This window comes from Phytophthora sojae (assembly GCF_000149755.1).
Source record: "Phytophthora sojae unplaced genomic scaffold PHYSOscaffold_11, whole genome shotgun sequence".
Classification (NCBI taxonomy): domain Eukaryota; phylum Oomycota; class Peronosporomycetes; order Peronosporales; family Peronosporaceae; genus Phytophthora; species Phytophthora sojae.
In genome coordinates, this window is record NW_009258125.1 from 667,440 (window position 1) to 690,131 (window position 22,692).

The 22,692-nt window shown below is 58.5% G+C and overlaps 15 protein-coding genes across 15 annotated transcripts; 7 read left to right on the plus strand and 8 right to left on the minus strand.

Annotated features, from left to right (window-relative positions):
- Positions 1-283: 283 nt before the first annotated feature.
- On the minus strand, positions 284-908 carry PHYSODRAFT_288785 (hypothetical protein). The gene has a single exon (XM_009537875.1). The coding sequence runs from the start codon at positions 852-854 to the stop codon at positions 393-395; it is 462 nt and encodes a 153-aa protein (XP_009536170.1). The 5' UTR covers positions 855-908; the 3' UTR covers positions 284-392.
- A 568-nt stretch (positions 909-1,476) lies between these two features.
- On the minus strand, positions 1,477-2,863 carry PHYSODRAFT_306107 (hypothetical protein; the record flags this gene model as incomplete). The annotated part of the gene is made up of 6 exons (XM_009537876.1): positions 1,477-1,579; positions 1,689-1,786; positions 1,808-2,230; positions 2,338-2,471; positions 2,597-2,744; positions 2,807-2,863. 6 exons carry the CDS (start codon positions 2,861-2,863, stop codon positions 1,477-1,479), a joined length of 963 nt encoding a protein of 320 aa, XP_009536171.1.
- Positions 2,864-3,247: 384 nt separating this feature from the next.
- On the minus strand, positions 3,248-3,592 carry PHYSODRAFT_339878 (hypothetical protein; the record flags this gene model as incomplete). Its single annotated transcript, XM_009537877.1, has 1 exon — positions 3,248-3,592. One exon carries the CDS (start codon positions 3,590-3,592, stop codon positions 3,248-3,250), a length of 345 nt encoding a protein of 114 aa, XP_009536172.1.
- A 989-nt stretch (positions 3,593-4,581) lies between these two features.
- On the minus strand, positions 4,582-5,130 carry PHYSODRAFT_288786 (hypothetical protein). Its single transcript, XM_009537878.1, has 2 exons — positions 4,946-5,130; positions 4,582-4,868 (listed from the first exon to the last, which is right to left on the minus strand). The coding sequence occupies exons 1-2, from the start codon at positions 5,119-5,121 to the stop codon at positions 4,658-4,660; spliced, it is 387 nt and encodes a 128-aa protein (XP_009536173.1). The 5' UTR covers positions 5,122-5,130; the 3' UTR covers positions 4,582-4,657.
- A 164-nt stretch (positions 5,131-5,294) lies between these two features.
- On the plus strand, positions 5,295-6,042 carry PHYSODRAFT_348104 (hypothetical protein; the record flags this gene model as incomplete). The annotated part of the gene is made up of 4 exons (XM_009537879.1): positions 5,295-5,398; positions 5,428-5,482; positions 5,577-5,712; positions 5,781-6,042. 4 exons carry the CDS (start codon positions 5,295-5,297, stop codon positions 5,801-5,803), a joined length of 318 nt encoding a protein of 105 aa, XP_009536174.1. The 3' UTR covers positions 5,804-6,042.
- A 47-nt stretch (positions 6,043-6,089) lies between these two features.
- Positions 6,090-7,061, minus strand: PHYSODRAFT_526169 (hypothetical protein; the record flags this gene model as incomplete). Its single annotated transcript, XM_009537880.1, has 1 exon — positions 6,090-7,061. The coding sequence occupies one exon, from the start codon at positions 7,059-7,061 to the stop codon at positions 6,090-6,092; it is 972 nt and encodes a 323-aa protein (XP_009536175.1).
- Positions 7,062-8,285: 1,224 nt separating this feature from the next.
- PHYSODRAFT_526962 (hypothetical protein) lies at positions 8,286-8,900 on the plus strand (the record flags this gene model as incomplete). The annotated part of the gene is made up of 1 exon (XM_009537881.1): positions 8,286-8,900. One exon carries the CDS (start codon positions 8,286-8,288, stop codon positions 8,898-8,900), a length of 615 nt encoding a protein of 204 aa, XP_009536176.1.
- A 102-nt stretch (positions 8,901-9,002) lies between these two features.
- Positions 9,003-9,797, minus strand: PHYSODRAFT_288787 (hypothetical protein). The gene is made up of 3 exons (XM_009537882.1): positions 9,521-9,797; positions 9,377-9,451; positions 9,003-9,295 (listed from the first exon to the last, which is right to left on the minus strand). Exons 1-3 carry the CDS (start codon positions 9,710-9,712, stop codon positions 9,218-9,220), a joined length of 345 nt encoding a protein of 114 aa, XP_009536177.1. The 5' UTR covers positions 9,713-9,797; the 3' UTR covers positions 9,003-9,217.
- A 1,043-nt stretch (positions 9,798-10,840) lies between these two features.
- On the plus strand, positions 10,841-11,389 carry PHYSODRAFT_256013 (hypothetical protein; the record flags this gene model as incomplete). The annotated part of the gene is made up of 1 exon (XM_009537883.1): positions 10,841-11,389. The coding sequence occupies one exon, from the start codon at positions 10,841-10,843 to the stop codon at positions 11,387-11,389; it is 549 nt and encodes a 182-aa protein (XP_009536178.1).
- Positions 11,390-12,250: 861 nt separating this feature from the next.
- PHYSODRAFT_362130 (hypothetical protein) lies at positions 12,251-12,899 on the plus strand (the record flags this gene model as incomplete). Its single annotated transcript, XM_009537884.1, has 1 exon — positions 12,251-12,899. Exon 1 carries the CDS (start codon positions 12,300-12,302, stop codon positions 12,897-12,899), a length of 600 nt encoding a protein of 199 aa, XP_009536179.1. The 5' UTR covers positions 12,251-12,299.
- Positions 12,900-14,083: 1,184 nt separating this feature from the next.
- SOL2A (elicitin) lies at positions 14,084-14,830 on the plus strand. The gene has a single exon (XM_009537885.1). The coding sequence runs from the start codon at positions 14,127-14,129 to the stop codon at positions 14,736-14,738; it is 612 nt and encodes a 203-aa protein (XP_009536180.1). The 5' UTR covers positions 14,084-14,126; the 3' UTR covers positions 14,739-14,830.
- Positions 14,831-15,090: 260 nt separating this feature from the next.
- PHYSODRAFT_339887 (hypothetical protein) lies at positions 15,091-15,966 on the minus strand (the record flags this gene model as incomplete). Its single annotated transcript, XM_009537886.1, has 2 exons — positions 15,091-15,482; positions 15,693-15,966. 2 exons carry the CDS (start codon positions 15,964-15,966, stop codon positions 15,091-15,093), a joined length of 666 nt encoding a protein of 221 aa, XP_009536181.1.
- Positions 15,967-16,772: 806 nt separating this feature from the next.
- Positions 16,773-19,241, plus strand: PHYSODRAFT_256035 (hypothetical protein; the record flags this gene model as incomplete). The annotated part of the gene is made up of 4 exons (XM_009537887.1): positions 16,773-16,886; positions 16,926-17,553; positions 18,280-18,808; positions 18,914-19,241. 4 exons carry the CDS (start codon positions 16,773-16,775, stop codon positions 19,239-19,241), a joined length of 1,599 nt encoding a protein of 532 aa, XP_009536182.1.
- A 515-nt stretch (positions 19,242-19,756) lies between these two features.
- PHYSODRAFT_355983 (hypothetical protein) lies at positions 19,757-20,280 on the plus strand. Its single transcript, XM_009537888.1, has one exon. It carries the CDS (start codon positions 19,763-19,765, stop codon positions 20,213-20,215), a length of 453 nt encoding a protein of 150 aa, XP_009536183.1. The 5' UTR covers positions 19,757-19,762; the 3' UTR covers positions 20,216-20,280.
- Positions 20,281-20,423: 143 nt separating this feature from the next.
- Positions 20,424-22,063, minus strand: PHYSODRAFT_526090 (hypothetical protein; the record flags this gene model as incomplete). The annotated part of the gene is made up of 3 exons (XM_009537889.1): positions 20,424-21,512; positions 21,593-21,662; positions 21,774-22,063. The coding sequence occupies 3 exons, from the start codon at positions 22,061-22,063 to the stop codon at positions 20,424-20,426; spliced, it is 1,449 nt and encodes a 482-aa protein (XP_009536184.1).
- Between the last annotated feature and the right edge of the window lie 629 nt (positions 22,064-22,692).

The window sequence follows — 22,692 nt, forward strand, 5'->3', positions numbered from 1 at the left end:
CCACGGTGGTGGCCATACGGATCGCCTCTACCAACATCCGTGCAGCGATCCCAGGCAAGTTGAAGCTACCCGAGGCCAAAGCAGCGCCACTTTTGGCCCAAAAAGGCCACCGAGCGTCGAAATGATCCCAGAATTTGGTCATCACGCGCCCTCTTTTGTCTTCAAGCGCACGAAAGTTTCCCATCTTCTTGCGATCTTCTCAGGACGCGGGCGATGCTTGATGTCAACCTACCAGAACTTCTCCCAGCTCGTTCCTCTCCATATTCACACTCTATTGGAAACAGCAAATAAACGTCTATTGCTTGCGCTTTACAGTGCTGCAACTACGAGACCAAAAGAGTCGAATGAATGTCCTTGAACGGCACTCACGAGCGGCCTTGAGGCGGTGTAGTTTACAGGAAGTACGAGATGGTGGCGACGGCGGCGGCCGTGGCGACGCCCATGGCGCCGGCCACCTGCGAGGCGCCGCTCGAGCCCGAGGCGCCGCTGGCCGAGGCGGCCATCGAGCCGGACGTGGTGCTGCTGGCGTCGGTCGTGGAGGACGAGGCCGAGACGGACGATCCCGACGACTCGGTGGTGGACGAGCCCACGGTGGCGGCCGAGCCGGTCGTGCTCGAGGCGACCACCGTCGAGTCAACAGCGCCCGAGGCGGCGGTGGTGGCGTCGGCGCCCGAGGTGGCCGTCGTGGCGTCAGCGCCCGAGGTGGCCGTCGTGGCGTCAGCGCCCGAGGTGGCCGTCGTGGCAGCAGCGGCGGAGGACGCCGTGGACGCGGCCGTCGAGGCGGCGGTGGTGGCCTGGCCGTTGACGGCGGCGACGGCGAGGGCGGCGATGACGAGGACCTGGAACACCTTCATGGTTGGTAGAGTTGGGGGTGGGGGTGGTTGTTGGGGGAGGAGGAGACTTGAGCCCTTGAAGGTAAAAGTGAGAATGAGCTGTCTGCCAGGATTTCGGATCCGTGCCTCCTTTGCGGCCGAGAGCGCGCACCCATCGGTCGCTGCTTCGGTCGAGGTGACGTGGTGAGACCATGGGCGGTCGTGCGAGCGACTGTTTTTCCCAGGTGTCGAGCTGTCGTTGGACAAGCCGCGGCTTTACTAAAGCCTTTAAGGGTACATTCGTGGGGTTGAATTCGGGTGAGAAGCGTGCTGATTGGCTGAAATGGAGCAGATTTGCGGTAAAACTTCGATGTTGGGCGCTAACTCGTGCGGTCGTTGAAGTTGTCGGCTCGCATGGTCGAGTTGTGAAGTTGGGGGCTTGTTTGCCCCAGAGTCTGGGGCACGCCTCCACATCGCGACGGCAAGGGCAGTTCAATTCGATTCCACGCCGCCTCTGCATGTAGCGGCGGCAATGGCGACGGAGATCCCGGATAGCCACGTGTATGATATCAGAATAAGAGGGAGACAGCAGCCGGCCACGAGTCCCGCGCGCGGCTGTACAAGATCCGCCTGGACAGCGCCAACTCACCGACCTGACTTGCACCTAGGGGCGCAGCATGCAGCGCGGAGATTGAAGTTGCCCGCTTCCTAGCGAAAGCTCGCGAGCAAATCCGGGGTTGGACGCCACTCGCTCGACCAGCGAAAGCCTATACGTCCGAGTGCAGCAAAGGCAAAAGCAAAACAAAGCAAAGTCCATTGAAAGCGCAGTGCGTGTTGCTTCGAGGAGGTTTAAAGCGGTTCGTCGCTGCTATCTACATTGTGCACGTGGATTTCATGCCAGCCGCGTGGCCGTGGTTGAAGTACTCGGGGATACGCGTCGAGTCTAGTCGAAGTCGAAGGCTCGCATCGCTTGCCTACAGGAAGTAGGTACCCACGGCCAGCACGGCCGCGGTAGCAGCGCCCATGGCGCTCATCGCGACCTGCGAGGCGCCGCTCGAGCCGGCCGAGCCCGACGCGGCCGTGGACGAGGAAGCCGTGGCCGAAGAAGAGCCCTTGGTCGCCGATCCGGTCGAGGACGACTCGGTGGCGGGGCTCGATTCCTCCGAGCCCACCGCGGTGGAGCCGGCCGTGCTGCCGGTGGTGGTCGTCGAGTCCATCGTGCCGCTGGACGTCATGTTCATGCTGCTGTCCATGCTGGAGGTAGCAGCGGTTGAGTCGGCGGCGGCCGAGGAAGCCGTCGACGCCACGGCCGACGTGGTCGCAGCGGTCGTGGCAGCAGCAGCGGAGGACGCCGTGGACGCGGCAGTCGAGGTCTGTCCGTTGACGGCGGCGACGGCGAGGGCGCCGATGACGAGGACCTGGAACACCTTCATAGTTGTAGTGGGGTGGGGATGAGTGGAGTGGGGTGGGGCTTGGACACTTGGAGGCAAATGTTGGAATGAGACTGGCAGCGCTCGGCGCGTACCGGGCCCAGCGCGAGATTAGACGCCGGTACCCATGCCTGGAAGCCCCACCGAACGCTCGCCGCTGGAACGGCGGCAATAGGCCCAGATAGATCGTGATGTTGAAGTGACAGTGCTTCCGCACCGCTGGACGCGTCTGGCAAGATCGCAGCGCCTCGGGGGGCCTTTACCACCGATGCGCCTCACGCCCAGCGGCGGCATGCTCCGTACGCTTCTGACCGAGGTGCTACTTTGCTGGCTACACGCGCGACGACAACACACGCGCGTGCAGTTGTACAGCCAAACACGCCGTGAGTCCAAAGTTACCGCTGAGTGAGCCGCGAGGGCAACAAGACCTGGGGACTTGCTTGTAGGATCCAACAGGATGTGTAGACCCGTACGCGCAGCGAAAAACTTGAGCTTGCAGACCCTGAGAAATGAGTTTGCGACCAAGCGAGATCGTCTTTCCTTCAACACGAGCCCTCAACACACAAAAGCGGCGTGCCGGAGCTTCCTCGCTCGGCAGGCTTTACCCGCAGCAGCCTGCATGGTGGCCGTGTTTGGCACTGTAGTCGAACGCGTGGATACGGAGGTAACAATACGGAGGCTGTTGCACAATAGTACCGTATCCGCTCGCACAGCGCCTCCAATTCTTCCGCACTACATGACGTGCGTCTAGTGCGTCTAGCAGCTCGACGTCTAGCAATGGGGGCCCCGCGTTGAGAGGGGGGGGGCAAGAGCACCAATTACTCGGGCCTTAATCGTTTGAACTAACGGCGCGCACGGGATTAATGGGGACACGTTTATCACTGCGACGTTAATACAACCGCGGGCGTGGTAGTGGCGCTCTGCACTAAAGCTACTCCACTCCCTACATGATAGACCCTGGGTTTTGTTTTGCGTTGGCTTCGCAAGTAGACAGCACGCTGCGCTTTAGATGACCATGACAGCGGCCACTGTCATGGCAGTCGTGGCGATGCCAGCCGCGGCAGCTACGCTTGATCCGCTGGTCGATCCGGAAGACAAATCGGTGCTGCCCGCACCGACCGATCCGGTGCTGCTGGATGCTCCGAGGATAACATCCTGGGCATTATCAGAGACCTCCTCGGCAGTCTTGGAGTCTTCTTCGGGAACGCTGGCCACCGTGTCGATGGCCATAGCAGCAATAGCCGCGATGACGAGAAAACGGAATACTTGCATGTTGCTGGTGACGGGGACAAACGGAGAATGAAGCGGCGGTGATGAAGGAGATGAATGAGCGGAGATCAAAAGTGTCATCACTCGCTCGTTGGCCAGAAGACAGAAAGCCTTGGCAGTCTATCCGCCAGCTTGATGCTTTCGAGGTGTCTCTAATTTGTTTGCCACTGTATCTTGGGGCGAATGCTTGGGTCTCGAGTGAAGTCGAGTGTTGAGAGAGATGCAAGCACCCCCTGCATAATCCGACGCAGCTGTGGAGTCACGGGACGATGGACAAGCTAGCGAAAGGATAGATCCAGGCCAAGATGTGAAGCGTGAGCTCACGCAATAAGCTGTGGTGGCCCCACGACTCAAGGAGAGGCGGTATGCTGACTATCCATCCGCGGAGGTGTGGCTTCGCGTCTGGTGCAGACGTCGCTAACTATGATTGCCGTTGCCTAGTCAATCAGCGAAATGCAAACGAAATCTGTGGCTTGCCAGTCTGTAGAGGCACAGCTTCAACGTCAACCTGCTCAAGGACATCTCGGTGACGCAGATGGCGCGCGGTCTTAGTCCTCGTGCCTCCATCTGACCGGGCAGGGGAGGAATCCTATCCTAATAGGACATCAGCGGCTTGCTGGGTTTGCTGTTTTTGGGTGGTTGAAGCGACGATTTTAGCTTGGAGCCAAAATCGTCTCGGGATCGCGTGTTTGCTGCTCCACCTGACTCTATGAGGGCGTTCCGGGTCGGCGCGCTTCCCAGCATCCTCTATTGGGCCACCACAGCGACGAGTTCATGTGTGCACGACCAGCTCTCCGCTCGCCTGGTCTCCAGCACGCAGAACTACGGCCATGACCCGCGACGCCCAGCGGACGAGCAGTACGAACCCGCAGCAGCAGCAACCTCCAGCCACGAACAGCAAGTGATCATCATCGAGCAGCCAGTAGAAGTGCAGGAGCCGCGCTGGCCGCGCCAGGATCCTCTAAAAGCCCCAGCGAGCCTTGCTCCAGTTTAAATCTCCACCTTCCACCTTGCTCCACCTGTAGGCAACGACTGACTGCACCACACACGTACTCTCTCTCCTGTAATATACAGACGAAGAATCCCCCACCCACTTGTTAACATTCTCGACGTCTCCGTCTGTCCAATACCCTGCGTATCTGCCCTCTAAGCGCTGGCCTTGGCCACCGCGCGCTGCACCTCGCGCGTGCTCTTGACCGACACCTCCTGGCGCTTCTTGGGCGTGTTGTACCAGAAGCGCACGAAGCCGTCGCGCGTGGCGAAGATGGTGTGGTCCTTGCCGATGCCCACGCCCGTGCCCGGGTGGTACTTGGTGCCGCGCTGGCGGATGATGATGTTGCCGGCCAGCACGCTCTCGCTGCACGGGGTACACGCACAGGTTAGACAATCACTCTCGACCAAAGCTACCGGGTTACGGTGCGGAGCTGAGTGTACCCGCCGAACTTCTTGACGCCCAGACGCTTGGACTCGGAGTCGCGGCCGTTCTTGGTGGAACCGCCGGCCTTCTTGGTAGCCCAGCGGCGCGACAGCGTGAACACGCCCTCGCTCTTGCCGCCCACGCGCGTCGCGCTGCATCCGAAGACGCGCGCCATGCCCATCGCCATCGCCATCGTGTCCCGAGCCTGTGTGGTTGCTTGCGTTTTGGCCACACAAAGCGCGCGGAGACGCAGAGTGATGGTCAATTGTGTGTATCACACCATTGTACCGGATTAGTGGTACGTCTGCTCGAAGCGTCGGCTATTCCACCTTTGAGGCTGCTCAGTATTGATTCTCGCAGACGACCATGACGTACGTGACCGGCGGCGACGTGGTGGCCAAGCGCTCGCCGTGGCGGCTCTCCATCGTGACGGACGCGTTCTGGGGCGTCATCAACTTTGTCGGACTCTTGTACGTGCGGTCGAACCGCTGATCTTCAGCTGGAAGGAGGCTATTAACGCTGTCGTGCTGTGGCATCTGAAAACGTCTCGGGGGGTACGCGCAGTGTAACGTCGCTCTTCTCGGTGAGTTTGTGCCTGTTCATTCCTGCGTGGAGATGAATGTGGCGCTGATTCGTTTTGAACATCAGGACCCGTCGACGGCGACTCGTCCGAACAGCAACATCGGCCAGGGATCGACTTCAAACCGCGGCTTGGGCGGCAACGGACGCGGAGGCCCGCGCCGCATGGGCGGAGTGAACCACAGAGGCACCATCAACATGCCCAGTACGTTTGCTTGTTGTTGCTGATGTGGTGGAATGAGGTGCTGATTTGTATCCATCGTTGATGTGCAGTGGGCGGAGGCTGCTGTGGCTAAGGCGTAGTAAATCGGAGCTAAGCTGACTTGAAGCACAATGCTCGTCGGCTTTTGCGTTAGCCTGCGGCTATTCAAGATCGAGTCACTGCTCCAGGTGCTCAAGATGCTTTTCTTACGGAGTTGTGGACTTCATGAGATGCAACGAAGAAGAGAGCTAGGCGAGAGGTTTGGCTTGACACGCAGCATATATTATGTGATCTCTTTCTATGAAGAGTGAAGCAGCCATCTTCTACTGCACCAAATGTTCTGCCCCACTGCTTTCGACAATCTGGCGCCAGGCGCCAGCTTACTTGGTCCGCCGCTTCTTGGCAGCGCCCTTGGTGATGTTTTTGAGCTTCTTGCCCTTCTTCTTGCGCTTGCCGCCCTCGGCCTCCTCCTCGTCGTTGAAGGTCTTGCCCTTGTTCTTGCCAGCGTTCTCCTCGCGTCCGAGCACGCGCTTGAGCGCGTTCATGCTGCGCTCCTTCTCGGTGGCCTCGGCGCCGGTGGTCGGCAGGAAGTGGTTGCGCTTGCCCTTGATCTTGCGCTCCGACTCGCCCTCGCGCATCTTGTCGAACTTGCCCATGGAGGCCGTGGAGAACTGCACCTTCTCCAGGGTCTTGTTGGTGCCCTCCTTGCCGCGCTGCTTGGCCTTGGCGTCGTCCGTGTTCATGAGCTCGACGGGGATGCCGGTGGGCGTGCGGCCGGCTATGCCCGCAAGCTGCTTGCCGCGTCCCTGCTTGAGGTTGTTGGCCTGCGCGCGCAGGTTCTTGTCCACGCGGGCGCGCTTCTCCTGCTTGCGCTTGGTCCACGGGTCCTCCATGTCGCCCTCCTTGACCTCGACGGCCCAGTCCTTCATGTCGTCGCCCGCGCGCTGGTAGCCCCACGAGTGGCCCCACTCGCCCGTGTTCTCGTCAAAGACCTTGCGGCTCTTCTTGCGCTTCTCGATGCCCTTCTCCTTGGCGAACTTCTCCCACTTGGTCTCGACCTTGGGCTTGGGCAGCGGCTTCTCGCGCGGGATCACCGTGCTGGGCTCGGGCAGCTGCGCCAGCGGACCCATGTCCGACATCTCGCGCGGCAGCTCGAAGATGTGGTTGATCAGCAGCTGCACATTCTCGCGCGCGTGCAGGGCGAGCTCCTTCTCGTTCTGGTACGTGAACGGGTGCGTGTCGAAGGCCGCCAGGTTGCCCAGGTCGTACACCAGGTCGTCCTCCTTCTGCACGCTGCTCGTGCTGCCCACGGCGTACGCGGCGGGCGCGATCTCCGACGCCTTGACCACCATTATAGCGCTGACACTCTGCTACAGTAGCTGCTCGAAGTGATGGAGTGAGTGGAGCACAACCAGCAGATGCACGCAGGCTATCAAGGTTTGGTTGGTGAGGGGGTTTTGGCCAATGGGAGAAAGAGGATGGTTTTGATTCGCTGAAATGGAGGAATGGAATTTGACCAATGGAAGGGAAGTTGAAGCGGAGGAGAACGCAAAGTGTCCTCCTCCTGCTACAGTTTACATTGAGCTCGAAGCAGCGATAGGTAGGCAGCAAAAGACGGTGTTACCCAGCGCTTTCACACTGACCAACGCCCAGAGCTCTTTCAGAGGTGTGCGTGTTGGTTGCCGCTTTGAAAGAGGTGGGTGGGGTGGTATTTCTTTTGATGAAGATGGTACCTACAGGTCCCGGACTAAAGCGTTGGAATTGTTCGCGCTGAGCCAGCCTGCTAATGTCGAGTTAGAGGATGAAGTATTTGCTGAATTTGAACGGTATTGCATCGGTGACGAGTTGGAAGCTTTCGTTCTGTTGCGGAAAACGATACGCGCTCCATTTCGAGCGAGGATCCTGGTTTCAAGTGTTTCAAGTTGCACATTGAGGCTGATCTTCGTAAAGGACGCACAGTATATTCGTGGGGAAGGTTTGCTTTTACTTGATACTCGTGGCTCGATATTGATAATGAATACACTTGAGCCTGCTTTTCAAAATTGGAGCTTGCTGCTGTTGTGCTATTGCATCTCGGAAGTTATTGCCAGCAGACTCGGAACTATCGATCTTCCAGCAGTGTCAGAATTTCGGGATGCAAACAACAGTGTTCATTTCGCAGTGCTTGAGGAAGGAAAGTCTACGAAAGGCAGGAAACAGCGACTTTCAGCGCATTGCAGTTCGGTCGCAGAAGTCTTACGCTTTGGGGCTCCGTCACACACCTTGACACACCTTCCTACTGGCAGCCCACTTCACCGTCCACGAAGCACCAACGGAACGCTCTCGCTGGCGTCGTCGCCGGCTCACCCATCCGCTGTGGCAGCAGCGCAGACAAATGCAGCCGGTGCCGATCAGGGTCAGCGTTGACTGGGCTCCACTATGGCCGGTGTCCATTTCCGACGATTTTGTAGAAGCAGCTGGTTTTTCCCATAGTAAAAGCGTCCACAGGGATGGCGAAGTCGCGCTGTGCAGTGCACAATTGGCCTGCCATCCCCTGCATTGCATTCGCCAAGTTTCCAGCAACGCACAGCAGAATCATGGCTCGGTCGGTCGTCGCAGCGCTGGCCGTAAGCTTCGTGGTCGCGCCTGCGGCCGTGCAGGGCTACGCCAAGTACGTCAAGCTCATCCCGAACGGCGGCAACGTGCCGGACACGCCCAACGTGGGGCACCTGGACGCGGCCGGCGAGACGGGAGTCAACGACTTCGGAGAGGCCTTCGCCAAGGCCGGAGAAGCCTGGACGACCGCCCTGTGCCAGGAGGACACGGACGGAGACGGGTACACCAACGGCCAGGAGCTCGGAGACCCGTGCTGCACCTGGACCACGAGCAACACGGCGGGCCTCATCACGGACGGCGTGAGCCACCCGGCCGACGCCTCCAAGGTCCCCACTAGCAGCACGCTCAAGGCCGGCTGCTCTAGCGGCACCAGCACTTCTACCGGTACCAACTCGACAGGTAGTACGGGCGACTCGGTGGGCGACGTGGTGGGGACGGTCGCCCCTGCGGATTTTACCACGGGTGGAATGCCCCCCGATGACGATGAGGACGACTCGTCCGAGAGCGCCGTGCTGACTGCCGGGGCCTCGATGACCACTATGAGCAGTGTTGCGGTGGTAGTCGCTGCGGCGCTGGCGACGGCTGTTGCATTGTAGAAGTAAATAGCGTGTTCGGTGGAGTCTCAGGGTCGAAGTTCGGTCCATGGTTAACGTTAATGACAAGCAAGTATTTCCTCTAGTTTTGCGAGAGCGCGGGCAGGCAAGCAGTCGCTGTATTTAAAATATACAATCCCTCGACATCCGAGTGACGCTGAAGGTGGGAGCTGGCGGTGTGAATCTGCGGGAAGAGGCAACAAAAATGTCTTGCTTTGGCTTGGCTTGGCTTGGCGCTTATGCAGACAGCACTCCACCTCCCTGTCTCGATGCTTGGGTTTCAATTCAACTAGCAACCGGCAACTGACAACTGCATCCGCTTAGTTGGAGCCCGGGATCACAAACACGATGATGAGGATGACCACCAGCACCGCAATAACGCCGTATAACTTGCACGCCTGGGCGACATCGAAGCAGCAGCAACATACCCCGTCAGCCAACATTCACCTTCAGCACTGCAGTATACAAAACAAGGTTACCTTCTTCTTGCGCGCGTTGACCTCGCGCGCCGCCTGCTCTTCTCTTGAAATGTCCTGGGTGGCGTTGTCCATTCGCTGCGCAACAAACAACCATCGTCAGCTTCCTGCCGTGCGCTCCAATTGTATATGTGGAGTGCCGCGTACGTTGCCGATGTCGTCGATCATGATGTTCTGCTCCACGACTTCGCCGTTGATGGCGTGCGCCTGGTTCTTGAGGCCCACGACGCCGCCGTGGATCTGGTCCAGCAGCGCGTCCTGCCGCGCCTCGTCCTCCGCGCGGCGGCGATCGAACTGCTGCTGGTCCATGTTGCGGTAGTCTTCGCCGTCGCGGGGCATGCTGCGGTCGGTGGTCTGTGGGCTGTGTAGAGGGCTCCCTCGGGCGGAGAGAGAAGGAATCGGCGAGTCTCCTTACAATATGCGCCGAGATGACGGCAGAGATAGGCAGCTGGCTGGCTTCCTGCAGCTTCGTATAAGTAATGCATCCTCGTTTAGGTATTCACTGTTAAAGTATATGAATTTACTTAAGCGAAATCCCGCTTACGTTCATGGCTTCTCGTTTAAGTAACGATGCCTACATGCGGTTGTTGAAGAGCCTTGCCGGATACTTCAAATGCATGTGAAGAAATGCATTCGTCAAGGCAACAGTATGAGTGCTAATACTACATGTGCAGCGTCACTGCCAAATAGAAGGCATTTTCAACACCCACTTTGTTGACTGCAGAATCAAGTGGCGCGATGGACAGCAACGAGTTGCTTTCAATGCACCTCGCACCTCGCCATAGTTTGTTGCAGCCACCGCCGCCTCGAGCATACAATCAAGATGCATGTATGGCGTAGTGTTGGTGTCGGCAAGTCGCTGGCAGGGAGGGCGTCAGTGTCAACGTGACAGCTTGACGTAGCATGAGCAACAATAGCGACGCGACGAATGCCGCTGCATATAGCCCTGCTTCCTATAGAAATAGCGGATACCGGTACCATCAACGGCCGATGAGCTGGGTGAATATCGTTGCTGAGCAGCGTTGGTATCATTCTATACGGTTGAGAGCGGGGAATCTCAGGCATTGACCGGCATTTCATTTCATATTCATATTCACTTGGTACATGAATCAGTGCAACAGGCGGTATCGTAAACTGACCGGCAACTCGATTAAATGGTATCCCTACAGCCCTCGATCTTCAGTTTTGTGCGGTTGTGAGCCATGTGGCATTGTCAGGTCACGAACTAGTGAATTTCCTAGCCTTTGAGCATACCATGGCACAGGCGTGCTGTCGTGTCCGGCGCGCTGATCGATAGAGCGCTTCGTCGACTAATTGAGTTCATGGAGCTCGAGCTCCGCACCTTGTCGACTAGTTGCACGCTCATGGAGCATGGACTCCGCTTCCTCACACCACTGCCATTCTCCAATTTGATATACGTCGCGCACTCAACAGCCAGCGTCCGGGAACCCCTTGATACTCACAGTCATGCACGTTCTCCGCGTCACTATCGCTTGTGCCCTCGCCATCAGCGCTGCTTGCGCGCAGGACCTCGTTCCCAGTTCCGTGTCGTCCACGTCAACGAGTACCTCCAGCTCGGGCTCGAACAACTACTACGAGTCGGACGACAGCATCCTCACCAGGATCGACGCCAGTGCAGCTGACGCGGCGAACGCCGGCAGCGTGTCCACGGGCATTACCATCACCAAGGCGTTTGCCGCTGGTAGCAGCGACTCCAGCGCCAACGGTGCGACGGTCGGCTCCGCGGACTCGAATAGCACCGCGGCAGTCGGCACCTCCAGCGCCAGCACCGACGCGACCGTCACGGCCAGCACGTCGGGATCTTCGGACACCACCACGGAGTCGTCCTCCACCTCCTCTACGACCAGATACACTGAGGACACGACGTCTTCGTCCGCGTCGGCTTCGTCGACGTCGGCCTCCTCCTCGTCCGGATCGAGCGGCGCGTCCTCGGTGGCTGCCTCGTTTGGAGCTGCCGCGGCCAGCGCCCTCGTTGCTGCGGCTTACTTCCTGTAGACAGCTCAATCAGAAGCAAGAGATAATAGAGATGACGTTCAAATCCTGGTGGCGTCCACTTCAACATGACCTTACGTGCTAATTTACATATTAACACAGCACCACAGCATGACGGACAAGCATTTCTCAGTCTTAGTGCAGGTGCCAGTGTTCACGAGCACAGAGCGGGGTATGCTGGCGGCTAAGTAGTAAGTAGTAATGCGAAAGTGCCTTGAAAGAGGTTACTCTCCGTGGCTGCTTTGATCGAACTCATGAAAGTATCCGATACTCGTGTCCACTGTGCATCACTTTTGCCGAAACAAAGCACTGCTGTGAGTGCCTACCGTATTGTCCCGGACACCCAACCTTGGACGGACTTTGAGTAATAATTATTCATGGACCATTCTGGCTGTCCGTCAGTGGACACTTCACCATCTCGGCTCGGTTTCTGCATGAAAAGCATGAGTAATGGCGACACGCGTGGAGACAACGACTGCTGCTGGATGATAAGCTCTGCACCGAAAGCGAAGCGTGGAGACGATCGAGGGCGTGGGCCGCGGTGCCGACCGGCGCGCGAGCGCCATTTGTGTCATACAGTACGATGCATCTCAGGCGTCGACCTGCATGGAGCACTTGGATTACATGTAATTCTGGCGAGGTGGACGAAGATTGCACTCCTCAGCGTGTCTGGGTCGTGTGACATCGTTGGGGCATAGACTTGAGATGCGTACAGTCCGCCCTTGGGAGCCACAACTGGTGCTGTCGTGCGGTGTACGCGCAGGATGTGAAGGAATGCTTTGTCGAGTGGTTGCGAGCGCCAGCAGCTCGAGCACCGCTTTCGTGCCGCCATTCTCCGATTTGACTCGCAGCGCGCACTCGACAACCGAGTCCAGCCAGCTCTTCTACCCTCCAGAAGACTTGATCCCAACCCATGCAGGTCCTCCGCGCCTCCATCGCTTGCGCCCTCGCTGTCAGCGCCGTGTGCGCTCAGGACGTCGTCCCCAGCTTGGTGACGTCGTCGGCGTCCTCTAGTGCTGTGAGCTTCAGCTCGGGCTCGAACAACGTGGCCAACTCGGACGGCAGCACCGTCATCTCTAGCGGCAGCTATAGCGCCGCCAGCGCCTCCAACACCGCCGAGACGGACGACACCTTGATCGACGTGATCTCCAGCAGCTCGGGGAGCGCGACGACCGCTGGCAGCGCGTACTCCGGCAGCGTCGACGACGCGGGCGTCGGCTCCGCCGACTCGAACAGCACGGACGTCGGCATCTCCAGCGCCAGCGTCGACGTTGACGCGACCGTCACGGCCAGCACTTCGGGCTCCTCGGACGCCACCATCACGGAGTCGTCCACGGCTTCCACGAGTGCTAGCACCACCACTGACACGACGTCTTCGTCCGCGTCGGCGTCCGCCTCCTCGTCGACGGCTGCGTCCACCTCCTCTTCGGGATCCAGCGGCGCGGCCTCGGTCACCGCCTCGTGCGGAGCTGCCGTGGCGAGCGTCCTCGTCGCCGCCGCGTACTTCATGTAGGGTACAGCAGCAACAGTGCGTGTAACCAGCAACTAATAAAAGAGCCGTTCTCTCACGAAGCCGATCGTCACGGCACTTCAACGTGAACATCGTGAACTTCCAGCACATGCCCATCAATCATTCCAGCGTGAAGAGCTCCAAGACCTCCCTCACAACACGCTCGAGTCGCATTGGCGCCACAAAGAGGGCCATCATGGCCGCCATAGGCTCCTTGGCAGGAAGGTATCCGATGGCTCGTACGTTTTTTCCATCGAAGAGGGAGCGGAGTCATCCGAGGTCACCTCAGCGAGGTGATACCGCGTATCAGGGCCCGCCGGACATCTGCTCGCTCTTTGTCTTGTGCTTGCCAAGCAAGCACTGCCTGGCCCCGCTGCGATGAGCCTTGCCTCCACGGTGGCGCATTCGGGCGAGAGCCCAGAAGAGTTTGTAGGTGGAGGGTTTGTGTCGCACGGAGAGCGCTAGGATGAAAGTGGCCATCGATCGATGGTGAGACTTCCTTTCAGGTTGAAGCTACTAACTGGTGGTAGTATACGGGGTACCGATGCAGTGGATAGAAGTCAGAGGCTGCGTCGCGAATGGACCGCCATTGACCTCATGCGCGCTCGGGTCTTGCCATATGCGCTGCATAGAGCGCTGCCTCGCTCGCGCCATGTCAAGGATAACGCTGGCGCCAATGCAGCGTGGCCGCGAGCGACAAGGGAGCCGATATACACGACGAGCCGGAAACTGGGTGACATGGAGGGGGGATGGGATGAAAGCCAATTAACAGTATCTAAAATGTCTAAAGTACTACTATTGGAGTATAGCACTACTATACTACTTTCGATTCGCACCTATACTGCACAGGGCACACGCAGGTGATGCATCTGCAGTTGAGTTTGTTAGACACCTTGGAGCTCTTGTCATCGGGATCTGGTTGCAAATATGCTGGCAATGCCAGCCTGGCATTACACTAATTAGTTTCGTATCATTATCTTTGTAAAAGTTATACTACCGCAATACTACCCACCCGTAAGCAAGTTGCAGTTGCCACGCTTCTCGAACAATGAACGCCTCCCACTTCCCGCACGCCAAAGACGCTCGACGTGCGCAATGCGAAATGCAGCAGCCCTCACTCCCTCCCTCACTCACTCACTCAGCCAGGGCCGCTGGCCCTCCTCATTCTGCAATTTGCCTCCTCAGCGGTAGACCACCTTTTCCTCCACTTCCAGCCCCAAGCGCATCAAGATGTCCACGTCCGGCTCCAGCTCCATCGCCTCGTGCAGCTCCACCGTCCTGAGTGCGCTGCTGACGGACCAGTACATCGATCAGTGCCAGACCGACTCGGGCTACTCGTTCACGGAGGCGTCCATCCCGACGCAGGACGTGATCGACCTCATGTGCGCGTCCAGCGCCTGCCGCAGCCTGTTGGCCGACGCCGAGGCCATGGACCTGAGCGAGTGCATCCTGCCCGTGGGCGACCACATCCGGCTGTTGGCCGACCTGATCGACTACGTGCCGGCCCGCTGCCCCTCGGCCACGGGCAGCGCCGCCGCCGGCTCCACGACTACGGAGAGCACGGTCATTGCCGGCTCCACGTCGGGCAACGACACCGCCAGCTCCAGCGACACGGTGACGGCGCCGACGGCGACCAGCTCCTCGACCCCCACGGCCTCGTCGGACGAGACGTCCACCACCACGACCACCTCGGCGTCGCAGGAGACGGCGTCGTCCACGGCCGCGTCCGCGTCGGCTGCGGCCTCTGCGTCGTCGTCGGGCTCGAGCGCGGCGTCGCCTGTGGGCCGCGCGATGGGCGTGCTCTCGATCGCGGCCATGAGCGTCGTGCTCGCCCTCATGTAGACGAACAAGTTATAAGGGGGCGGACGTTGAGTATCACTGCATCTGATCTGATGACATCAATACACGAATACCTCATTCGTTTTTGGACAAGTCCGGTGTTGTCTTGATGCTGTATGTGCGCTTCAACATGGCTTGCATCCTGCAAGCTTTGCTCTTGAGGGTCAGTGATCCTGGGGCAAGGAACATGAGCAAGAGGCATGCCATAGTGCAGGTCTAGAGCGAGGACACCTTGTGTTATTGTTGCGCGTTCACTACCGTTGTGCCAATGTGCGTTTAGTGCTGCTCCTACTCGAAGGTGGTGAGGCAAATGGTGCCTCGCTCCTCGTCGACGAGGACGGACAGCGTTGCCTCCTTAGCAACTGTTGGCGCCGCAGCAGCTCCACGGGAGGAAGTAGTCGTACCAGTGGCAGCCTTTGATCTTGGTGTTGGCCTCGTACAGCGGGTTGGACAGCGTGCTATTCGTCGAGCCCGACGATTCCGCTTCCAGCATGCGACCGCCATCAGCAGGTCTCAGGAACTGCGACGTAGGGGCGTCTTGGTGGGCTCTCACGGGGTCCACGACCACGAAGACGGCGAGCATGAGCGTGACAGCGAGCAGCTTGGACATGGCGGAGGGGTTGACCTGAGGCGCTGGGCTTGGGCTTGAGCTGGTGGGCGCGAAATCGCGAATGAAGCACTGCAACATGGCCGTCCACCCTTGCTGGATCACTTGATTCCGACTAATGCTGGTGCACTGCAAGGGACCTGAAGAGGATATATTCAAATGGTAATGCTAAGATTTATGCTGGTGCTAGACGAGGTGGCAGCTTCGTGGCCACATACAATGGAGAAGGATCGAGTGGCTGGTTATTTCCCATGCCTACTGGACGAAAGCTTTGATGGAGTCTGCCGTGGCGTTGTTTTGCATTAAAATTATCTGTGAATGCTTCTAGGCAGCTCCAGCGAAGCCGTCACCTGTTCCTCCATTGCACGAGTTGGTTGCGCAGCAGGTCGAGAGCAGGTAGTCGTCCCAGGAGCTGTTATGCTTAGGGAGTATTTTGTTCTTTTCCTTCTTCTCGACGAGAGGAGGGTTGGTGCCGCTCGTGGAGCCCGACGATTCCTCTTCCAGCACGCGATCGCCGCCAACACCTCGCAGCTGAGGCAATTTAGCGTCAACGTGAGCGCCCACAGGGCTAACGAAGACAAAGACAGCGAGTGCGAGCGCGGCAGCAAGTCGCTGAGCCATCATGGTGGAGTTGGCTTGAAACGCGTGGGGAGTTGGAGGCGAAATCGAAAATGAGCAAGCTCCTGCTACAACGGGAAGGTTTTTCAACAGCCCACATTTGCTAGATAACTCGAACAACTCCAGATCCTTGTGCATGCCGAGGGGCAGGTTACCTGAAGGTAGTAGGCCAGTCGGTGCAGGACGGGGTTCTTCTCGTGACCACTAATGTCAATCCGGAGTTTGTTCACAGCTAACAACGCGTATGGGTGTTATATATTGAAGTTGCTTCGCCACCGTTGCTCACATTTATTTTTCTACCTCTTACTACACTAGACTAGGTAGGAACAAAGGTTGCTGCCTCCACGAATGCTTAGGGACATGAACCATCGACTCCCACGTCCATCAAAAGCAAAGTGTCCGAGCCTGGACGCAACATCAAATACTTGACAACAGACCTTATATTCATGCACTCGTGTCGGTGCCGGGTTAGCTATGTGCCAATTGTTATTCTACCAGTACCGCCAACGTTGACGACCTAGGAAGCCCCCGCGATTTTCTTACCGACTCCAACACATCTCACGGTGTCGCAGCAGTCATTGGGGACGAAGTCCCCACTTATAATCATCTATCACTCACGAAAAACGGGGTATTCTACGTGGTAGAAGTTCTACCACGCTCTACCGTATAACTACGTACTTAAGTAGAGCGAAGCCATGAAGCCATTCCATCTTGAAGTCGGTTTGCGACCTTTGTGGCCGCTCTCAGGTCGAACTCATCAATCCACCATCCACTTTTGTATTCGCCCGACTAAGGAGAGAGAAGGAGATCCCATGAAGAAGGCGGAGTTGGTCTCCATTGTGCGCAGCTTGTTGCCTCCAGGAGCGACGTGGCCTACGGAACGCGGTGGGCCGCGCTTTGAAGGTGGCAAGACGGTGTTGATGCTGGTCATAACGAGGGAACCGGACCCCCTTTTAGCAGTGAAGCTCATCGACCTCGTGTGCCACCACTACACGGGCGACTTCTGGGCCAGAGACACCTTCAGACGCCACGTGATCATGGACGCGTGCTACCGCGGCGTGGATTCCTTAGTGCTCCAGCGCCTGCTCAAGTGGGCGAGGAAGACAAGCTTCAGGGTGATCATCCCCATGTCAAGGGGGGACGTCAACGGGTTGGACGCAGTGGAGCTCGCAATTGCTGGAGGACACGGACAACTGGCCTCCTGTCTGCTTGAGCAGCACGGCGCCAGCTCACACGACACTCTACTATGCAGGCACTACCCGTTGGCAGTGTTGGAGCTCGCTATTGAGTCGAGGAACGAGCAGTGCGCAAGGGATGTTCTCGCCAATAAGCGTGTTGTACGCCACCTTCACCCTGGTGCAGCAGTGCGACTGAACCTGATCACGCGCTGGGAGCAGCGTCAAGCTCCGGTGAAGAGGCTCTACAATGTGTTCACGTGTGTGGGAGCTGCGATACGTTGCGGGATGCCGGGCGTTGTGCGGATTATCTATGAGCTGAATCCTGTTGAGACTCGACAGGCGGCTTGGTACGCGGTGCACAAGCTGGAGTCACAGGGTCGTATTGAGGTGTCTCCGGAGGTTCGGAGGCTGGTTAGTGCGTATATGTTTGACTTGCTGTGGCCTGAGATCGGAGAGATCATTGCAGTGCGGCATTGGGAGCTTTTGGCGGCGGTGGAGGAGCGCAAACTGTCGTTATGGACGCGAATCCGACGGATGTGGCGCCACAGCCACCACGACTGGGCTGCAGCTGCCTCTCATCCGTGGACAACGCTGCCGAGCGAGGTGATGTCACGGATAATGGGCTACCTTTTTCCATCGGAGACGGCGGAGATGAGGAAGACGGCGGTCCTGGTCGAGTACAGCGTGGAGTGACGGATCCGTAGTCACCTACGATGAATACGGTGAACGGCGCCCCGTAATCTGAGTGAGAACGTGCTGACACAGCCCCAGCGACCACGAAATCCTGCCGCGACTACAAAGTTTCCTCGCTAGGTACCGTAGAGAGAGGCCTTGAAGGCACTGGAGCATTTACTAGGGCCTGCAACGTCAAAGAACCTTCACCCAAGTCAAGCCAAGTGTGAATCGGCTCGTGAGGCATGATCGACTTGAGCATCATCATCAGAAATCGTATCTTGAAGTTGTTTTCGAGCGAGTGGCTCTGCTCAGGCCACCACCAATTGACCACTTTCGTATCTGCAGTCTCCAACACACCAGTATCTGCGCTAAGGAATGAGGAGGAGCAAGCTGGTCTCCGCAGTGCAAAGGCTGTTGCCCGCAGGAGCACGTTGGCCGGATAATCTCGACGACCTTCGACTCAAAGGGGGCAAGACTGTGCTGATGGTTGTGGCGACCAAGGAGACCGACCCTCGACTGGCCGTCAAGCTTGTCGACTTCGTGTGTCCACTCACTGCGGACTTCTGGGCGCGAAACTCGTGTGGACGCCACGTGATCATGGCTGCGTGCAATGAAGGCGCGCATCCGTCAGTGCTGCTACGCTTGATCAAGTGGGCTCGGAGGTGCAGCCTCAACGTGGCTCTCCCCATGTCCATACAAGACCTCCAAGGCCTCGATGCAGTGCAGCTTGCTATTCAACGCGGACACGGAGCGCTGGCTTCCTGCTTGTTGGAGAAACGGGATCCAGCTACACACGACCACTTGCTTTGTCTCCACTACCCGTTGAAGGTGCTGGAGCTGGCTATCGAGTCGATGAACGAGCAGTGCGCGAGGGAAGTTTTGGACAACAAGCGCGTTGTGAGCCATCTTAAGCCAGGGAAAGCAGAGCGTTTGAACTTGATCACGCGGTGGACGCAGCGTCAAACTCCCAACAAGCGGCTCTACAATATCTTCACGTGCGTCAGCGCCGCTGTGCGCTGCAAGATGGCAAGTATCGTCGACGGTATCTTCAATATAAACCCCGACGATACCCGCCAAGCTGTCTGGTATGCCGATCACAGGCTGCGCTTACAGGTCTCCATCGCCCAGGCTCAGGTGGCTCCAGAGATGCAGCGAATGGCGAGTTCGTATTTGCTGCACAAGGCGTGGCCGCAGATTAGTGTGATTGTGTTGCTTCGCCACCACGAATTGCTGGCAAGACACGAGTGCAATTGCTCGCTGTGGAAGCGGATACGTCGCTGGAGGCTGTGTAAGCATCGCGACTGGGACGCGATCGCCTCTCACCCGTGGACGACAATCCCAAGTGAGGTCCTCTACAACATTCTGAGCTTCCTCCTGCCCTCCGAGGTCGCAGAGGCCAGGAGCATGGCAGTCGTGGTCGAGTACTGAAGTGTATCCACATCCCTCGATCAATAAACGTCCTTGTTGGTCCTTCTTGAAGAGAGCGTCGCTCTCTCTTTGCTGTTCGATCGACAGTTCGTGGGTTACCAACGCCGCGCAAGGAGCCAAGCTGGGATCTGTCCGCGCCAAGTTGGTGGAGGAAACTTGAGCACATCCCACTGCAGGGCGATGCGCTCGCGGAGAAGCAAAGCAGAGACTCTGGCTGGCAGCACCACCGCCCCCATGTATCCTGCCTCCACCCTCACCCAAGGATGGCAGTGGTTACCGATATCAACTGCCGGCGACAGGCGAGTGGAGACCGAAGCCTTGTGCTGCGTGGCATGCCTCTCGCCGACGTTGAAGCTCCCAAAAACTGACGTTTCGTCTGACTCCCTTCCGGCTTTCTACTGTCTCTGTCCGTCCGTCCCATCTTTGGGGCCGCTCGATCCTCTACAGGAGCTGCTCGCTCAACGGCCATCTGCGCCGCCCCTCCCGTTCGGCATTCCCGGACTAGCTCAGCACCCGAAAGAATGAAGTTCCAGCTCTTCGCCATCGCCGCCGTGCTGGCGCTCGCCTCGTCCTCCGCCATCGTCGACGCGCAGACGCTCGGAGACAGCGTCATGGCCGGCAACGACAACGGCGCCACCATGGTGACCGAGAGCCTCACGGAGAGCGCCGCCGGTGACATGACCACGACGGACTCGGCTGCCACGGCTGACAGCGTCTTGGGCGACGACTCCACTAGTGACGCCTCGGACAGCGGCAGCGACGACAACTCCGTGTCGTCTACGGACGACTCGGCGTCGGTCGGCGACAGCGACAGCGACAGTGACAGCGCCACCACCGACTCGACCAGCGCCAGCGCCGATGCGGCCACCAGCCAGAGCAGCGCCGAGAGTGCTTCGGCCAGCAGCGACGCGTCTCGCACTGTGCTCGCGGCCGGCGCCAGTCTGCTGGCTGTCGCCGTCACGGCCATGCTGTAGAGAGGCTACCCACAGTATCTATGCGCCTTGAATTGAGTCAATACTTGTGCATCTGAAACCATGCTTTTGTTTGTTTGTTGCTTTGTCATTTGTGTCCTTGTCTACCTACTACTGTAGCTACCTAGCAATTGATGATCTCAAAAACTCCACATCGAGACTGGCGACAGATCGCTCAGGTGTATACGCCCATAAAGCTGCTCTTCCACTGTTAGTTGCTGAAGTCGAACGAGTTGCGTCTGCTGGGTGGGAATAGGTCCTCGTCGTTCAGCGTCTCCACGAACTCCTCCGTCTGCACGGGCGTCGACATGGGCGAAGAGACCATCGAGCTGGCCACCGAAGCTGTGTCGTCGTCCTGTCCGGGGCGCAGTAGATCCAGCTGCGATCTGGGCTTCCGCTTCTTCTTCTGCTTCTCCAGCTTCCGCTGCGCCTCCTTGTCGACCATCTGTGAAATGACGTCCACCATCTCCGTGTCCAGCGGGGCCGTCGACGCCCGCAGCGCGATCTCGATGAGCTTTGAGTGGTTCTTCTCCTCGTACTTGAACTTGCTCTTGAGCTCCTTGCGTTTCCGCGTCGGGAACAGCGTCGCCATCATCGAGAAGTTCGGACCCACCTGGCTGAGGCAGTAGTAGAACTGCTTTGTCTCCTCCTTGCTCCAGCGCTTGCCCGGGCCGTTCGGGTGTGAAGAATTGTACCGAGAACCCGAGTGTCGAGGCGGCAGACCCATGTGCTCCCCACCGACGCTGCCTTCGCCCAGAGCATCCGCCGTGCGCTGCAGCTCGTCACCCAACTTGATTGTGTTCTCCATGACGACCATCTGTCCATCCACAATCTGAACCTGCGGCGTCACAAGGGATCCAGCAAACGCAGCCGACTCCGATGACACTGACAGCGAGCGAACGCGGTTGAGCGCATTCACGTTCAGCAGGCTCGACGACGCTTCCGAATTCGACAGTAGTGGCGTGTCCGCGGCAGCTTCCTCGCGTTCGTGGCGCTTCATACGCCTGCCCTTGGGCACGGTGAGCGCCAACTCTCCCATAGTCATCTGCGATGGCTCCTTCTTGAGCAACTCCTCCATCTTGCTGCGAGGGATCAAACCAGCTCCGATGCCCGTAATAACTGAAGAGGTCGAGGACGCGTTCGAGTTGCTGCGCTTCCTGCGGACCGGGTTCTTCTTTTCACGCACGACCAGCGCCTGAGAAGTCTCTTCCTCTTTGTCACCCTCCTTATTCTCATCCTCATCCTTGCGCAGAAGTGATCTAGCCCACATTGTAGCTCGCTCACGTGCTGGCACATAAACCTAAAAGCAGTCAAAGAAAACATTAGTGAGAGGTACATCCAATCATCCAACCCACCAACCAGAACAAGCCGTCGACTTACGTTCATCTCATCCTCCGGCAGGTCAAGATCATCCGGGTTCACGTCTTCATCATGGTCGTCGTCCGGTTCGCTGCCCGAGGTGCTACTGCCGTCCGTCTCACGGTACGACTGCGAACGCTTGACCGTATTTCTCAACGACCGGCGCCGAGGCTTGGCGGATCCGGGACTGGTCTGCTCTGACGTGGTCTCACCCGTCTTCCGTCGCTTCACCGGCGCTGGCCGTGTCTTCTTCGCTGGAGCAGTCCTAGCACGAGTAGTCTTCGTCGCGGTGGCACGCCGCGACTGCTGCGAATCAAGCTGCACCTCTGGCACGTCCTTGCTGATCTCTGGAGCAGGCTTTCCGCCCAGCATCAACGGTGAGGCCGGGCCATCCTGGCTACGAAAGGTCTGTTGCTGTTGCTGCTGCATCGCCGAGCGTCGCGGCGACTGGTGCGGCTTAATGTCCAGCTTCCGAAGCAGTCTCTGTTTCATCGGGTTCGCTGCCGGCCAGCTTCCAATGCTCGCGCCACGCGGGCGCATCCCTGGCGAGCTGCCAATACTTCCAGCACGCGGACGCGCCGCCGGCGAGCTGCCGATACTGCCCGCGCGCGGACGCATCACCGGACTGGCACGATAAACTGGACCCGCCGACGTGATCTTCGCCAGTCTTTCGGGGCGCCGCTGCACCGGCAGCACAATAGGCGAGCGCACCGTCGGCACCGGCCGAGTCGCGGGGCTCTTGAGCACTGCACTCGGCGACGTCACCGACAGCGATCCACCAATGGCAATGCCGCCCGCGCGGCGCGGCTGAGCGGCAGTAGAAGCTGCAGCGGGAGTACTGGGGCTTGCACCTGCATTAATTGCAGCCGGCTTGGCTGCGGGCTTGGCACCTGCAGGCTTGGCTACACTCGGCGACGTGGCTACCGTCGGCTTGGAGGCTGCAATTCTGACGGTAGGGGCTGCCTTCTGCGCGCCTAAGGGAGGCGCCTTCTGCGCAGTGCTTGCGGGCTTCTCCGGAGTCTTCTTTGGCTGTAAAAATGTTAAAACAATGGTACACATGCGTTAATTCCAGGGTCTTTGCAGTAAAGTTTCTCGGGCTGCAGAGCTGCGTTTGACCTCGA